The sequence below is a fragment of the Coenobita brevimanus genome, chromosome 40 (genome assembly GCF_032717465.1).
Source record: "Coenobita brevimanus isolate Jiangsu-jjx chromosome 40, ASM3271746v2, whole genome shotgun sequence".
Taxonomy (NCBI): domain Eukaryota; kingdom Metazoa; phylum Arthropoda; class Malacostraca; order Decapoda; family Coenobitidae; genus Coenobita; species Coenobita brevimanus.
Window position 1 is genome coordinate 11,940,685 of NC_136993.1, and position 17,528 is coordinate 11,958,212.

General features: G+C 41.3%; 1 protein-coding gene across 1 annotated transcript in view; it reads left to right on the top strand.

The window, feature by feature from the left end:
- The window catches only part of LOC145396957 (putative glutamate receptor), a 69,053-nt gene extending 51,805 nt beyond the window's left edge, over positions 1 to 17,248 (top strand). The window contains exons 6-9 of the mRNA XM_080270190.1: positions 3,839 to 4,148; positions 4,516 to 4,674; positions 14,236 to 14,379; positions 17,048 to 17,248. Coding sequence (XP_080126316.1) covers positions 3,839 to 4,148; positions 4,516 to 4,674; positions 14,236 to 14,379; positions 17,048 to 17,248 — 814 coding nt within the window. The remainder of the gene's footprint in view (positions 1 to 3,838; positions 4,149 to 4,515; positions 4,675 to 14,235; positions 14,380 to 17,047) is intronic.
- The last annotated feature ends 280 nt before the right edge of the window (positions 17,249 to 17,528 follow it).

Consider the following 17,528-nt stretch of genomic DNA (forward strand, 5'->3'; position numbering starts at 1 on the left):
AGTTATTATTATAATTAATGTTATATTTCTTTGCCCTTTTTTACCAACAGCTATTTCAATCTTGAATGTGAGATATTCATTTTTATTCTAAAAACTGCAAATTTAACATTGAAATATCTCAGAAACTGAGATACAGCTGTTTGGTTGAATGAAAATGATAAAAATGTTTGTTGAATAATGTGGCTTGATATTTTTCCATTTAGCCTAGTAGAAAGTACCGAATTCATGGCTGCTCATTTTTTGTTTCTTTGCAACACGTTTTGCACGTTCAAGAGAAATTCACAAAAGCTTTACAGCTGTAGCTTTCCTGATATATAACTGTGGTCTTTCTTATGATCTGAAAGGAATATGGTTGCAATTAAGCATACCATGAGCAAGTTATGAAGACAAACGTAAAATTTATTTTTGTGTTCTATGAATTCTTTATCTTCAGATCTTGTTAATGTTCCACAAGAATTTATCTTAGGGTTTTCAGATCATGTTTATATTAGATATACCAAATTTCCAAAATAAATTTATTGTTATTGTTGTACAGTAAGAACAGGTAACTAGTTAAGTTGAGCCATGTAAATGACCAAACTTCTTGTATTTGTATCATTATCGCTATTTTTTCTTAGTACTTTTACTTTCGTCTTAGACCTTTATGACATTAGACATAAAGGTACCCAAGGCTAAGTCCTTGTGCCAAAATATAAATGAGCTTGACCTGTTGTTCAAGGTCATATACTCCTTTTATACAAGAAGTAACCTTGGGGTGTTTAGATCTTGCTTTTATTACACATTCGATATTTGTGCTATGGCGAAGCTTCCTTAATGTGGCTACACAATAACAGTAGGTAACTAATTATTATTTTTATCAGTGCTTGTTCTTCGATCTTGATGATATTAATCATGAAGTACCCTAGTGTAACACAAGTACTTCTGCCAAATACAAATGACCTTGATCTGTTTTTGAAGATATATATATTTTTTTCTAAATAATTGCACCTTTGAAATTGAAGTATCAGAAACTCTTTGAGATACAGCTATTTGGCTGAAAATTCTGTGATAAAAATGTTTGCTGAATAATTTCAGCTTAAAATTTTGTCATGTAGCCAAGTGGAAAGTACCAAATTCAAATATGCTCTGTTTTTTCTTTCTTGATCTGGAAGTAATATGGCTACAATTAAACATACAGTACAGTTAGCTAGTTATTGAGGCAAACCTAACATTTACGCATGCATTCTTCGACACCTCTGTTTTCAGATATTGATGTTATTCAAGAAATTAACTTAGGGTCTTCAGATCTTGTTTATATTATACATCACTTGCATACCAGACATAATTATTGCAAAGGTTCCTTATTAGAGCATCACAAGAAGCACAGGTAGCTCGTAAATATTAAATTTTTTTGCACTTTTGTGATTATTTAAAATTGATGATATTATACATAAAGGTTCCCTTGGATACCCGAAGTCCATGTACCAAATATAAATGACCTTGACCTATTATTGATGGTCATATAGGCCTACCCATTTTTTATGGCATATTTGAAACTGAAATATCATAGAAATTATTTGAGGTACAGCTATTTGGTCGAAAACACTATGATAAAAAGGTTTGCTAAATAATCTGGGCTTAATATTTTGCCATTTAACCTACCAAAAAGTACCGAATTCAAACCTACTCAGTTTTTCTTTGCAACACGCTTTAGAGAAAACGACAAAATCTTCAATGCTGTCACTTTCAGTGTATATAGCAGAAGTCTTCCAAATGATCTGAAAGGAATATAGTTACAGCTAAGCATACAGTTAGTTAGTTATTGAGACAAAAATAAAATTTACACATGCATTCTTGGTTACCTTTGTCTTCAGATCATGTTTATATTTCAGATTCCTTATATACCATATGACGAAGCTTCCTTATTGTGGCGACACAGTAAGAATAGAGAATTTATTATTATTATTATTATTATTATTATTATTATTATTCAACGTAAGAGTGTCATTTCAGATTTTTCGAGGGCGAAGACATACTGCACATTAACCATTATTACAAGCACTGAATCTGATAGGCCACCCGCGATGTGTTAACACATGTGCACCACATTTATCAATCACCCTCATTATACATTGCTGTCCTTAGTGGTCTCTCTTCTAACTTAACTGAACATAAATGGTTGACTGTAATTTTAATCTGAAGAAAAAAACGAAGAGACTCAATAGTTTCTACCATTTCACTGAATCTATATCTCCTGTGACTATGCCCTCTTCTTTCGGGCAAGTTTATATATATATAGGAGCATGTGGAGTTACATTGAGAGTCACACTGAGAAATGAAGAAGTGAAGGAATATTGTGGTGTGGATGTGGATGTGATAGAAAGTGATGGGAGAAATACACTGAGGTGGTTTTGCCACGTGGAGAGGATGGGGGGGTGAGAGACAAACGAAGGGTGTATGAGCGCAAGAGGGGGAGAGGGAGGGGGAGGCCGAGAATGAAATGGAAGGATGGAGTGGAGAGGTATATGAGAGATGGGGATGTGAGCGGGGAGGAGGGCAATGAAATGGACAGGGCGACATGGATGCGATTTGTTTGTGGCCGCCCCTTACTGGACTAAGGCGTCTGGCAAAAGATAGATAGATACATACATGGATAGATAGATAGATATCACTGATGTTTTACTTGTAGTGTGTTGCTCGCTTGAACCAATAATCCTTACTGCACTGTAAAAATGTTACACTACCTCAAATATCAGCAACACTTATCACAATGCATCTCAGTTTCTGCATATGTCTTTCCATCCATCGCCCACTACTTTCTTGTGGGCCTGGAGCTAGGTTCATAAGTCCCTAAATTTAAACCCTTGAGTGGCACTATGAACAACAAATCCAAACTCTCCTTGGATGTAAACCCTTATAAACCCACATAAGCTCCTCACCCGGCTAGATCATGGGGCGCCTTTTTGACTGTGTCGTTATCACCTAGTGTAGTAAGTGGTATCCAGAGTTACAGGAAATCATTTGGTTTGTCACTCAATTTATAATCATTGGACGGCAGCAGATGCATGATGGGCGACCTCCCCCTGGTTCATAAATGATACATAGAGATCGTTTTTTTTTTCCTTTTTGCTTTTAACCTCTATTGCTCATAGCAAACCCCTGACTCTCTCTCTCTCTCTCTCTCTCTCTCTCTCTCTCCCTCACCTTGCCACAGATGAAACTTTGTTCCTTCGTGAAAGGGTGTTTTGAGTGGTGTACTAATCCTCCAGTCACTACTCTTCCTTAGACTGTCTGATAGGTTTAAAAAAAAAAATACTGTACAGTACGTCTAAAGTTTATGAATTCACGATCACTACTTTAGCCTCTGTACGGCTGTTCAGTATGTACAGTCTGCCTGTGTTCAGATCTCTAACCTCGATCCAGGCATAAATTATGTAGTCAAACCATTCCACATGGTTATTTCCTCTTATACTGATGTATTATTATGTCATCCATCCCCGCTGCTTCATGTTTTATTTATTATTTTTTTTAAGCTTTCACTATGGTTGCCAAGTCATCTTTTCCTGGCTTACCACACCCAACTATCACCTCATCAAGTTAACTTTCAATGACAAAATATTGCTCTCGGATTTGCAGTAATCATTTATGTTGAAAAAGGCATTAACATACACATTTTTCTTTTAATATCATCATATCCAATGCTACTCTTGGATTCTTTCTCGCTACTGTGTCATCTGTCTGCTCTGTCGTTCTCTTCAAAGTGTTTACTTTCATAACATATTCTTAATGCTCCGGAAATTTCTAAAAATTTTATCACACTTTCCTCCCCCCCCCCTTTTTTTTTTTTTTTTTACCTCAGCCTGGGCAAGACGTCCTACTTAGAGTCTCTGACCTCGAGCTACATATACGCCACCTCCATGCACCTACAAGAACCTCTGGCACGGGAGCCCACTACCAACACCAGCCGCGTGATCGTGGCCTCCCTGTGGCTGTATGCGATGGTGATGGGGTTGTCTTACAGTTCCAACCTCACTGCCTTCCTAACCGTCACACGTCAACCTCGCACCATTGACACGTACAAGGATCTTCACGAGTCACGTCTCCCCATTGTTGGATTGGGACTCACTTTTGGCAGCCTTATGGAGACATCTGTGAACTTTTATCTCAGAGTAAGGACTGAAACATTCCTCTATCAAATGCAGTGTAATGAGTTGTGATCCTTATTTTAAGTATCAAAGGATTCTTCGTAGCACCACTTGAATGGTGATTTACTTTGCATATTCCATCTTTAGATTCCCTTGTATTATATCGATTTATTGCAGACAAAGATTATATCAACATAATACAAGAGTATAATGAGGTGCAATGTACAGAATCAGTTGCTAAGGAAGAGAAGTTACGGAGTTTCCACGGGCATTCAGATTATGACCAGGTATTGTTTGCTGCATGCGTTTAATTTAATGGCCTTCAGCATGGTAAAGTTGCCAAATGTAAAGCTGAATAATCCGTATCACAGTGTAGTTTAACATCTTTCAGGAACTGTATAAGCAGTTTACCCCATTACCATCAGACGATGCTGCAGTGCAGTTGTTGCTGGATGGTCGAGCTGCCTACATCGCCAGCTATCACAACTCTATGTTCAACGTAGCTAAGCTGAACAGTGCTCATCGAACTCCCATTGTCTACCTTATGAAGGTCAGACCAGCCCCTTCAATACGATTAGTTACGTACGATGTCTATAATGTTTTTCTACCACCTACCATATTTTCAGATTAGACACTCGTAGTAGAAAAAGTCATAAAGCATCCTGAAATAGTATCGAATACCGTATGATAATTATTTAAATCCTGGAACTGACAGATGATTGTCACTGCGCTGCACAGCAGACAACGTAGTCACTAAGTTTTCTACATTTCAGGGTCGTATTGCAGTTGCTCGTATATACGATTTAGTTGACCTCTGAATAACAACATAGCCAGTAATTGTAACTCATTTCCTATTAGGTTCATTGTAGGACCCAACATTCTGTTAAATGGGTTAGTGTAAGTTAGGATGAACTTTTCCTTACGTTGATAATGCAGTGTACTCTTTTCTCTATAACTTGGTCCAAATTTTCGTTTTCTGTTTTTACAACGTATTTCACGTAGCTCATTGTCAGAAAAAGACAATGCTATCGATTTACACTCTTTCCATGGTGCTTCTTTGTGAGTAGCATGATATTCTAGAGTTCATATACAATAATCCCTCTACTATCCGATGCAATAGAGCCAAAAGCATGACCGGAAAGTGGTCCCGTCTGGAAAGTGGGCCCCAGCCTCCTGGACTTGTACTTATGGACCCTAACCCACCCTGACTCAGAAAAACACGTATACATCTCCCTCTGGACATCCATAGCACCTATTTAAGACCCAAATCACACCAATAAGGGACATAAAAGACTGAAATAAATGCAAAAGAACCAGAGGATGAGGTTTTAGAGGTGAGTTTATACAGTATTAAACATTCTGGGTACTTCCAACAAGTCCCTGGCTCCTGGACTGGTACTTATGGATCCTAAACTAGCCTAACTCAGAAAAACACCTCCCTACCGCACATGCATAGCACTTAAGACCCTATTCACACCAATAATGGACATGAAAGAGTGAAATGAGGTTTTAGAGGTAAGTATAGAAAATACAGTACAATATAAAACATTCTGGGTACTTACAAGTCCCTGGCCATCTCGATGAATAACCCGCCTCCTCTCAGACTCTGACAGTAAAGTACGGTACCTGAAGCACCTGCAGTACACTGTACATGTAGTCTTGCACTGACCTTAGTCATTTGTACTCAGAATTCCATTCTCTTAACACTGCACACTCTAGTCTTACTTGCACTCCATTGCACCTTAATGAAATAATAGTTGCACTCTGCACTTAAGTCTTTGCACTCATAAATCCATTTTCTTAACACTACACACTCTAGTCTAATTTGTGCTCCATTGAACGTCAATAAAATCAGTGTTGCACTCTGCGCTTAAGCCTTTGCACTCACAATTCTAATTTCTTAAGACTACCCACTGTTCTCTTCACTGCACAACACAGTAAATTCCCATGTGGTCTAGTGGAGAGTTCTTGCTGTTTAATCACTGTCAGAGTCTGAGAATGGCTGATGAAGGTGGCCTAGGGTGCGTCGCTGGGTTGTGGTAATAGCCTACCCACTGCAGACGACTCTGAAGAAAGGCGCACTCTCACGTCCAGTGGTGACTCCACCATGCCTGATGTGCTGGGCTGTGGCTCAGAGGATGAGGGTCTGTCTTGGGGAGGCAATGGTGTGGAGCCAAGGCTGGGCACAGTGGGGGTCATGGGTCTGAAAAAGCTGTCAATGATTGATTGATGCAAGGAATGACGATTTGGGCGATTAATGATGTGCTGCTTGAAAGCGCGCACTTCCTCCGCAAGTCCCAAGGGCCCCATCTCTCTGTCGCAGTCCGGGTGTTCCAGGCAGTCAAGAACGAACTCTACGTGTTCCCGGAGTGTGCTCAGCTTGGGGATGGCTGGAATAGTGTCATTCTGAGAGGAATCCGCATCATCATTGCCGACCTTGTTGGAATCTTCAAGCTGGGTACTGACACCTGCAACTGAAGATGCGACCTTGATATCATACATGGTCTGATACCCAGGATCGCCCTCGTCATCATCCAACCACTCACACACTTCGTCCACATCAACATCGTCGCCATGCGCACGTAGACGTGCATGGAAGTCATCCAAGTCAAAACTTAAGGAATCGTGCTCCACATACGTTTTGAGAAGCAGATAAGACCAAGCATTTTCTAGAGTCTTGACAGGGACTTCATCCCATGCACTGGCCCAGTTGTAGATTGCAAACTTAATGTTGTAGCGGCGAAGGTTTTCCAAAGTCCGCTGGCCTCGAGTGTCCCGTCCCTCACTGCGCTCGTCCTCGTCCTTGAGAACAACCATCACCTCGTCCAGGAACTTCCTTCAGTACAGCCTCTTCGTTGCCACGATCACTTCTTGGTCCATTGGTTGGATGAGAGCAGTCATATTAGGTGGCATAAACATGCACCTAATGTGCCCATTCTCAGCCACCAAGTCCTTGTCGCATGGGTGAGCAAGTGCTTTATCGAGGAGAAGGAGGGCCTTTACCTGGCTGCGTGGGATTCCCAGTTTCTCTTGTCTGGTAACAGATGACCTTGACAAATTGGCGGTGGAACCAGTCTTTGAAGATCTGGGCAGTGAACTATGCCTTCAAAGAATGGTACCAAACGATAGGAAGGACATCCATCACCCCACGAAGACACCGAAACTGCTTTGCATGGCCAACAATAGTGGGCTTAAGCCGGTGCATGCCATTAGCATTGGCACAACACAAGGCAGATATCTATTGCTTGGAGAGCTTGCGGCCAGTACACACTTCTCCATCTCCTTGGCTAGAGTGTTCGTTGGCAAAGAGTGATAGAATAAACCAGTTTCGTCAGCGTTGTAGACTTGACCGAGAGTGAAGCCCTCCCGATTGATCAAGCCTTTCACCTTTTGCCGAAACTCCCCTACTCCATCCTCGTTTGCGTCCAAAGCTTCGCCATGAGATTTACGGTTGGTAAGGCCATTTCATAACTTGAACTTGGAGAGCCAACTCTCGGATGCCTTGAAGTCTGGGGCATTGTGAAGCCTTGCGAACTTCTCACCAGCAGCCTTCAGCTCCGTGCCACGCACCAGCACACCAGCAGCACGTTGCTGTCGATACCAAATCAATGTGGAGCAGTCGACTTCAGCATACCGGGGAGTAAACATCATCTTCCTTTCCACGTTGCGTTTGTTCTTTGACGAGAAGTCAGCCATGTACTACTTGTGTTTGTTGCAGGATCTCTTGATATCAAACAAAGTAGATCGGGCAAGGCTGAATTCACAGAGGATGCATGAGGTTGACCATCCCGCGTCCACCTTGTCCAATATCTCCCTCTTCTTCTCCAGAGTCAAAACCACTCTCTTCCTCTTCTCAGGCAGCAGGGCCATCATCACACACACAAAGAAGAGCCTGGAGAGCAGCAACAGAGCCTGCAGCAAGTAGGGCACCACCACAAAAGTGAGCACGTGGGCAACCATGATGACGAGTGTGCACTCACAACAAGAGATGGGTGGTAAGTGGGGAGGATGCCGGGGCACTCTAGCAGACGGCGGTGGAACTACGCATCAAAACACAGCTGGTCCGTGTGCCAAGTTCAAATTACGGGGGGACAAAAGTCAGATTTTTAAAAAAATTTTGCGAATTGGGGGCAATTTTGGGAATATTGAATCCCGAGGCCAAAATGTCCAGTAAGTGGGGTGTCCAGAAAGTGGGCGTCTGGATAGTACGGAGATTACTGTATTGTCACAGCTCAGCATTCAAGATGGAGTGATGGCAGTTTTAGGCAAAGTTTGTGAGAAAAGAGTATAGAGGGAAATTGGAAACTATCATGAGAGTTGTGACCTAGATTTGTGTCTGTCAAACTGTTCATGTCAATGGAAGAAGTGTTAGGTTTCAGTATATTCAAGCATAATAAGGTCACAATACCAGCACCATCTCTCTCTCTCTCTCTCTCTCTCAACTTTACTTAAACTTTCCCCCTGCTGTTCACAGAGCAACCATCTTGCAACACACTGTCATCTCTTTGTCCGTCTCGATGCCTAATGCATGAAAAACCAGTATTACCAGTCCTTCATCTGTAAAACGGTATTCCTCTGCCATCTTTCCTTTTTGTAAATAATCTGCTGGCTTTAAAAAATGCAGTTTGTTGACGGATCTCATAACGTTACACATACAGTATAATATTTCTTATACGGACTGCCAGTCATCATCATCATCATGAGGGGCAGGCAAACGTTGTGGATTGCATGGCCTCACTCAACCACTGACTCCACCCGTGAAGGTCCCTTCATGCAACATTCCAGGCAGCGACTCTTCCCAGCTGTCTTGAAATGAATGACCAACCTGCACAAGCCATGAGTTCCATGACCTTCCTCTGGGTATCCACCTCGGGTTAACTTTTTCAGAGAGCACCCTGTGGGCAATGTCAGCCTCAGGGAAATGGGTCACGTGCCCATCTAATTGGGCTGGTGCTGTCCTATTTTGTACATAATAGACCTCAACTCAGTCTCATGTCATTGTCAATCGTTACATACCAGGTCGTACCTGTAATATCCTATGGGCCTGTAAAGGTATTTAGTACTAAAGGAGCCAATTCGCCACTCCAAGTCAATGTTTAGTATCCATCTCTCACAACCGTAGAGAAAGACAAGGAGCACCTGTGTCCTGAAGACTTTTTTTTTTTATAATATGTCTGACGCTGGGCAAATGCTTCAGGGTCCATTGCCACAGTTCAGTAGTCCTCCTACATACCACACACCTCCACATGTCAACAATTCGGTGCTAACACACACCCTCCACATTAAATACACGCTGGGGCTGTCTCATACAGGACTGATGCACTGGTATTAGCGTGGGTATTTGGCATGTGGCGGGTCTTCTGGTAGATCAGTAAAGTCTACCTTTACGAAAATCAAATCCTTAAACTGTTCTCTGCCCCAGCCGTGATTCAAACCTGGGTCCATTAGGACTGCAGGCTTCCTCTCTACCAATTCAGCCACCAGCCCCATTTTCGTCCTACTACATAAATAACAGAAATGCCAAATGGCCGAGTTGAATGAATTCACAACCCTGTGGGTCAAACCGATGTGACAAGAAATCCCTTTCTCTGACCTAGTGTTGTTATTTTTCCAAACTGCCAAAAAATCTGATTCATTCCGAGACTTCCACATTCTCTTCACATACTTTGACAGACTGAACTGTTTTCATTCAACAAGCCACCAAATGCCTGGACCATGGTCTTGAACTAAGAGATCTATAATCCCAGTGGCTTCACATTCTCATGAAAATCTTTGAGGGTACTCAGTAGTATCTCCAGAGACTCCAGTAGGGTAATTGCTTCGTCAGCAGAGTCAGAGTCAGTAACCCTGAAATCGCCAATTGAAACTGCACAGTGACTTTGGCTCACAGCCTAGCAAAGTACTCAATCCATGCATGTGTTGAAAAGCGTGAGAACAAGGGCACATCCGTGCCTTACTTCAGTATGTACTGGAAAGAAGTAGAATGTTCCTCTTCCAAATTTGACAGCATTCTCAGTGTTTTAATACAGGCGAGCAGTCAGACTGATTATCCCTGGAGGGATCCTATGGAGTTGCAGAATTTGTCATACTACCTCCTGATCTACCAAGTTGTAGTCATTTTGAATTTCACATGTGCTGCAAACAGACCTTGTCAGTACTCAAGACACACAATAAGAATTTGAAGAGCTAAGATGGGGTAAACTGTAGACTTCTTCGGTCTGTATGTGGAGTGCTCAGACGTCTGAAACTTTAGCAAATGTTCCTGGATATGCATGACAAGAATGTCAGCAAGAACCTTGCCTGGTATACTGAGCACCGTAACACCAAGGAAGTTACTACAATGTTGCTGGTCTCCTTTTCCTTTTCAGGTAAGAGTGACCAAACCTCTTGTCCAGTCAGTAGGAATGATACCAGTCCACCAAATGGCTTGTGTGACTGCATATAATGTCCTGATCATCGCTTCGCCCTCAGCTTTAATCAGTTCCACCGAGATGCCTCAGACACAAGCTGCTCTACCACTTTTCAACCAATCCACTGCCTTCTTGATATCTTCCAAGGAAGGCACGGTATCATCAATTTGGGAATAGAGGTCAGTGGTTGCTGACCAGCCAATGGATGTTCATCACTGAGAGGATCAGCCATATACAGGTGCTCAATGTACTCAGCCCAACATGCCCTATACTGACTCGCTTCTGACACAAGTCGTCCATCTGCTGTCCGAACAGAGTTAACCTGCGAGAAAAGTCTGAACTGGAGCTTCGTCAGGGCTTAGTAAGCAAGTGGAATGTCATTAAAAGGAAAATGGTCTTCCACCTCCTCAACAATTTCCCTAACATACCTCTATTTGTCCCTTCTCAACAAAACCCATGCCCAGCGAGACAGAAGTATGTGATGCGTCCGATCTCCAGCCAGTCTGTCGTGACTCTCCTTAATTGTGACCATTGTCCCTGCAGAGACAAAACCCCTCCTTCATTTTGGGTGCTCTCCAACCCACTCATCAGCTACTGTCAGGGTAGCACATTTAAAGGTATCTCATCTTCCAAAAGAGTCCTAGAACAGTACTTAGCACCTCAAACCGATTAAAGACTGCCACTGCATACTCATAAGCACACTCCTCATCCCTGAGTTTCTCAAGATGGAACTGTTTTTGGTGGCATCTTGAGCTTCTCTCAGTTTTGAATTGTAGCCTTACAGTGGCAATAATAAGTCTCTGGTCAGTAGCAAAGAACTCTGCATTTCTGAAAATCTTGCCTTTCTGAAGGATCCTCTAATGAGTACTAACAAGGATGTGATCAGTCTCCCCTGCATTCCCACCAGTACAGAAGATCTGGCTACTGGAATCAGGATCCACAAATTTTCATATTACAGGGCTTTTCAAAATCCAAAAAGTAAGAACTATTGGAATTCCAGGTTCAAGAACCAAGGGGATAATACACATTTCTCGAAACCTTTCTTGATAGTGCCACTAACCACACTGAGGCCACCCAGGATCAACAATGTATCCTGGAAAGGGCACTGTTCCACACCTAAGTCAAGTTTAGTTTAGAACAACTCCTTCTGTACAAGATCATTTACTTCAGCTGGAGCATTCACAGCAGCAAGTGAGGTGAAGCCCAAAGAGTGCTTCAGCTACACCATCATCAGCTGGAATAACCCTGTCAGCACAAGAGACAGTTCTCTCAGCAACATTTCCTGGCTGGTTCCATTGTCAGAGCCAGATCAGTGGTATGTGTAACCAACACTACTAATCTCATCACGGCCTGGCAGCCTAAGTTCAGACAGTGTAGTTATGCCAATGCTTTAGTGTCCCAATTCTCCTGACAACAAACGCAGTTGATCATCATTCGGATGGCTTAGAATTTTCCAAATCCTCAGTCAGAGTGCCTTGCAAGGGTTAAACCAGCGAATGGTTATGCGGGCTCGTGTGTCCTCTGAGCCACGACAACATGAATAAAACACAGGACTGGGGCTAGGGGTCCCCCCTCATTACCCATCTGCTGGGGTCTAGTAGGCTTTACCCTGCAACCATCATAATTGGTGCCAGCATGACATGGTCCCAAAAGCCCCATCAGACTGGCACCCGAGCAGGGAACCCCTGGCGAAACTGGGTCAGGGATAGGCAACCCATACTGATCCTGCTTCCTCTTCATCTTGTCAAGTCATGCGAGATGTAGGTTTTTCCAGGGAGAGAAAGCAAACTCCACCTAAACCTCCCATGTCAGAGGAGGCCTCACCACTAGACAATAGGCAGAGGCATGGGATCCCTGACAAAGGCGCTCCAGGTGTGATTCAGAGTTTCCCTTCTCCTAGCTGACAACAAACTAAGACTAAACAGTTCCACTCACCCTGCTAGATAACCGATGGCTTTAGTAGTTCATCTTCCCTTTGACAGGTCTTGTTATTAGTTGTGTGGGGTGTCTAACCATGCTCTTCACTGACTTAGGCCAGTGGGATTTCCGGATTAGTTGCCGATGACCGAACATGAGACAGGTGATACTGGATTACATGCTACCGGTAGCAGAACAGTGTTTGACCTGTCCTGGTATCTATATCAGGGATATTTAATTCTTCGTCTTCCTTTTTCTTCCTTTTCCTTTTTTCAACCAGATGCTACCAGAAATCATGAACCATTGTCAGACTCTCAACAGAAGTTTCAAAGCATATATTCCGAAGCAGCTAAATTTATGTTGTTTCGACTGGAATCAAATTCAGTTAAGAATCTGGGAGCAACGGATTTAACGTATTTTGTAGTACAGAGATAAAAACTTACCGAAAAAAATAGTGTACTAAAAGCTGAATGGTAATAACGAATTGTTATGCTACTTCCTTCCTGTAAACAAGTGCAAGTCATCAAAAATGCCAAAAAGATCCTCGTTCAAAATCCCCCTCAAAAGTTCTGTCTTTTCATCTCTATTTCCCAACCCAAACTGTACTTGTTTTGTTTACGCCATGCTAAAGTAAAATTTTAGTAATATATGTACCGTACATTATTGCATATAACACTACACCCGTGTTTCAATATCCCATACACTCACTAGCTCAGTGGCCTCATGTGGTACATAACGAATGCTTTTCAACAATATCAGCCGGTACTCGGTACACTCTAGACAGGCGTTACTCTTAGAAACTATCCAGATTTTTTTATAGTAGTCGCGAAATCTTTTTCACGGCATATGAACATCAGTGCAAGGTTATTTCATGAAACATGTGTTTTGAAAACAAAAAACTACCACTACGAAAAATCAGAAATATCATAGAGAAATATGCTTAGATAATTCATCATGACAACTTTGCATTACGTAACCTTTATAAATTATTTGATTCCCACATTTGCAAAGAAGCATATATAAAAGAAGCAAATACCACGCGATAAAAATAACAGCATATAATATAAGGACCACAAACACAAATCACTTTCACCAGAAACAAAAGTGTTACTCATGAACCTGGCCACAATGAGAGGCTCATAGTTCCCTGATTTAGCCCAAGAGAGTATCATTCTCATTTATATCTTGTGTATAGCACTGCCAACACCACAAAAAACACTAAGCAGCCATTTCCACTACACTAAATATAATGCCAAGAAAACATGCTCCAGCAAAACCCATGGCAGTTTCAATAATTGACGACAGTTAGTTTCATACCACTACCCTCTGAAACCTTCATATTGGCAGAAGGTTAACCTTGCAATAGTGAGTTTTGGACGTCAAACTTCTGTTCTTCAGCACCAACATTAGAGTTAATTCTTAAAATGTCCATTCTTTCCTTTCTGGAATGCTATGCCCTCTACCACAGCACCCTTTCGTACTTCATCATCCACACTGACATTTGAAATTCCATCTGCATAACGTCATGAGTAAAATTCTTTGAAAGTCAGTCTGTGTAAGTCGGATTTCTGCTGATCAGCGTGTTCATGTTTAGTCACAGCAGAGTCCACAGCGACTAAATGCTGATTTTTGTTGTTTTTTAAAGGCTAGTTCAAGGCTTCACTGCAGTTATTACACTAAGGACTCGTAGCACACACCAGCAACAACAAAAAATAGTATTTGAGCATAGATAGAGTGCTGCTAATGTCATTTAAATGGATTTATTATATTTATTTGTATTCCAGGAATGTACCTGGCCCTTCAGTGTAGGAGTTGGTCTGCAGAGTAATACACCACTGAAGCCAAGGATTGATTTTGTTACCTACAAGATCGTTGAAAGTGGCCTGGTGTCGCAGTGGTATAAGGAATCAGTATGGATTGCTACACGGGTAAGGTTGTATAGGCGTCCTTTGAACCAGCTAAATCAGTGTCAGAAATAGCTTAGTCATTACCAGATATAAATAACTTTATTGCACATGTTCAGTTCTTTCTCCCACTAGGATAGTCGTTCTTATCCAAGACGATTCCTTTCACTCACTGTCGTTTCTAAAACCAAAGGGTAGAGAGTGCAGGTAGGTAACCAGCGTTGAGCAGTAAGTGTGTGTGTGGTGTGGGGTGAGGGCACTACTAATTAAGTATAGACTCATAACACTTTTTTCATTAATATGTATCAGTGTATTATAGATTATAGTTTCAAAATAATGAAATGTGAATGTGTTTATACCGGCAACACCGACAGAAATGTTCTATTCAATGTGAATATAATGTGAATTTTTCCCAGGGTATAATTTCAAGAAAGTGATTCTGAAAGAAACTAACGTTGGTATTTGCATCAGAGCATGTTATTTAAAAACAGCATTGTAGGGAATGCATCAGACAATTTAAAGAGCAAGATGTCTTAATAGTACTTCCCTCAATAATAGAGTTCATTTTTTTTTTTTTTTACGTGTCCGACTATGGGCAAAGGCTTCAAGGCCTATTTCTTGGGGGCAGTGACCTATCCCAAGGCCCAGTAGTCCTCCTACACCTCCACATGTCACCACTTCGGTGCTAACACCCACCATCGATATTGAATACATGCTAGGGCTGTCTCATACAGGACTGGTGTATTGGTATTAGCGGGGGTATTTTTACATGTCGGCGGGTCATCTGGCAGATCAGGAAAGTCTGCTTTTTAGGAAATTCAAATCCTTAAACTGTTCCCTGCCCCAGTCGGGATTCGATCCTGGGTCCATTAGGACTGCAGGCCGCCTCTCTGCCGATTCAACCACTGTTAGGGTCATCACGCTTTATGAATCCTTACCAACTTCTCTTCACTGACGATGAAATTTTTTTATTACCATACCCCATTTACTTTACCGTAACTTGTTCAAAAATTACCATATCTCCGTTTCAAATGCTCATGTGCAATAGAAGATGAACACTAGAATATAGTGCGATTCACACACACACACACACACACACACACACACACACACACAACATGCAATGGAAACGATGTACAAGTGCAACATTGTCTGTTTCTGCAATTACGCTACGTGATGTGGGCTACAAAAGGATAAAAAATCTGAGATGGGGTAGAGTAAAATGTGCATATATACTATCATAAAAATTTATTCAGCTTTTGAGAGGTTTTTCGGAATTGAGGATTTAAATGACCCCGTTACTAATCCCTTCATTACTAGAGATCTGCTCTAAGGCTAATGAATGCGTTTGGTGGCAGCAAGAGGCAAAAAGAAAAAAAAAAAAAAAATCATCATATTAAAAACAGAGAAAGTAGGACTGATAGTCGCAGAGACAGCAACACTTTTGTCTTGTTTTGAATATTACTAATGTTGACAGGCTCCGTATTTCAGTATTTTGGTGACATGAAACATTGAGTTATCTGAAATGGTGTCTGGAATGATTATTATATTTTTAAAAATTATGATTATGATTATGATTATGATGATGATGAAGATTATCGTTTGCAATGGCTGTTACTCTTGAGACGCAAGTAATAATTCTTATTTTCTCTCTTGGGAATTCATATTTGTTTTAAATCTCATAATATTCTGCGTTTGGTAAATGGTATATCAGAGTGGAGATACCTTTTATTTAATAAGATCTAAATAAAGACTTACCAACAATTACTCTCACTTTATGATTATTCATTACGTCTTATTAGTACATGAATCGTCCCATAATATCCTCTGATTTGTGGAGATTAAAGATATATAAGTAAGGGTCTGTCCACACTGCCGAATATTCCGTAACTTTGTATTACGGAACAAGGTTACAGTAACATGTTATATGTTTCGAAACAGTTCCGGAACATTTATGGAGTTCTGTAACAAGGCCACAGCTACCACTGGGTGTGCGATAATGTTCCTGACAGTGTTCCGGAACGTGCAGCAACTTCGCGTAACCTTGTTACTGTAACATGTTACTGTTACGTAGGTTACGTAACCTTGGTGTGGACGTACCCTTTGACTCAACAGTGAGAACTTGTGTTTATGAGAAATGAGATGTGAAAAATATAGAGTAGATAAGACATCAATTGTTGAGAGAGAAGTGAAGCACAAAATGTGTGTGTGTGTGTGTGTGTGTGTGTGTGTGTGTGTGTGTGTGTGTGTGTGTGTGTGTGTGTGTGTGTGTGTGTGTGTGTGTGTGTGTGTGTGTGTGTGTGTATGTGTGTGTGTGTGTGTGTGTGTGTGTAAAAAGACTAACATTTTTTGAAGGTTTCAACTATCAAGATGCAATTTTGAACTTGTGTCTCTGTTATCTTTTTTTTTCTTGGAGAGAACAATCTTGCGGAGTCCAGGCCTTTGGTTCCTTCTTTCTTGCATAAAAAATGGGAAACGAGAGAGGTAAATGACAGCAAGCGGAAAACATATTGGTCAAATGAAATAAAGTGGATGTTGGCATGAAACCAATGACAGAGAACCGAGAACTGAGGCTGAAAACTATTGCTTGAAGATATATTAATGCCCACATTAACAAATGTGATTGACATATTTATCTTACCAGAAACAAACAAAAGTGAAGCATTATTAATCATAAAATATATATTGACAGGAGAACCGGATGCAGCAGAAAGAGACCAACAAGGAGGAAGAAACAGACAGCGAGACTGAGGTGTTCCGAATTTTGCCCCTAAATGTGGCGCACATGCAAGGGGCCTTCTACATCCTTGGTCTTAGCCACCTCTCTGCCCTCCTGGCGTTTCTCACAGAGTTGTGCCTTGCTCGCAGGCAACAACACAGCACCAAAAACTGACACAAAGACGAAGATGATTTTACTCCAATTACGAGAACTGTTTGATAGTGTAGCGTCTACTGATGAATTCTATGAACATTCATTATGCAGAAAAATTGTATTTAACAGGATCTTATGCTTTATAATATGTGCATTAATAAACCTTATGAAAATTCTATGTTCCAGGTACACTAAGTCCTACCCAGCCTGCTGGACAGTTTCATTTACTTGCCACTTTCAGAACAGATTTCAAAGCCAAGAATGATTAATGTAACTTCGTGACATTACCTTCCAGTACAAA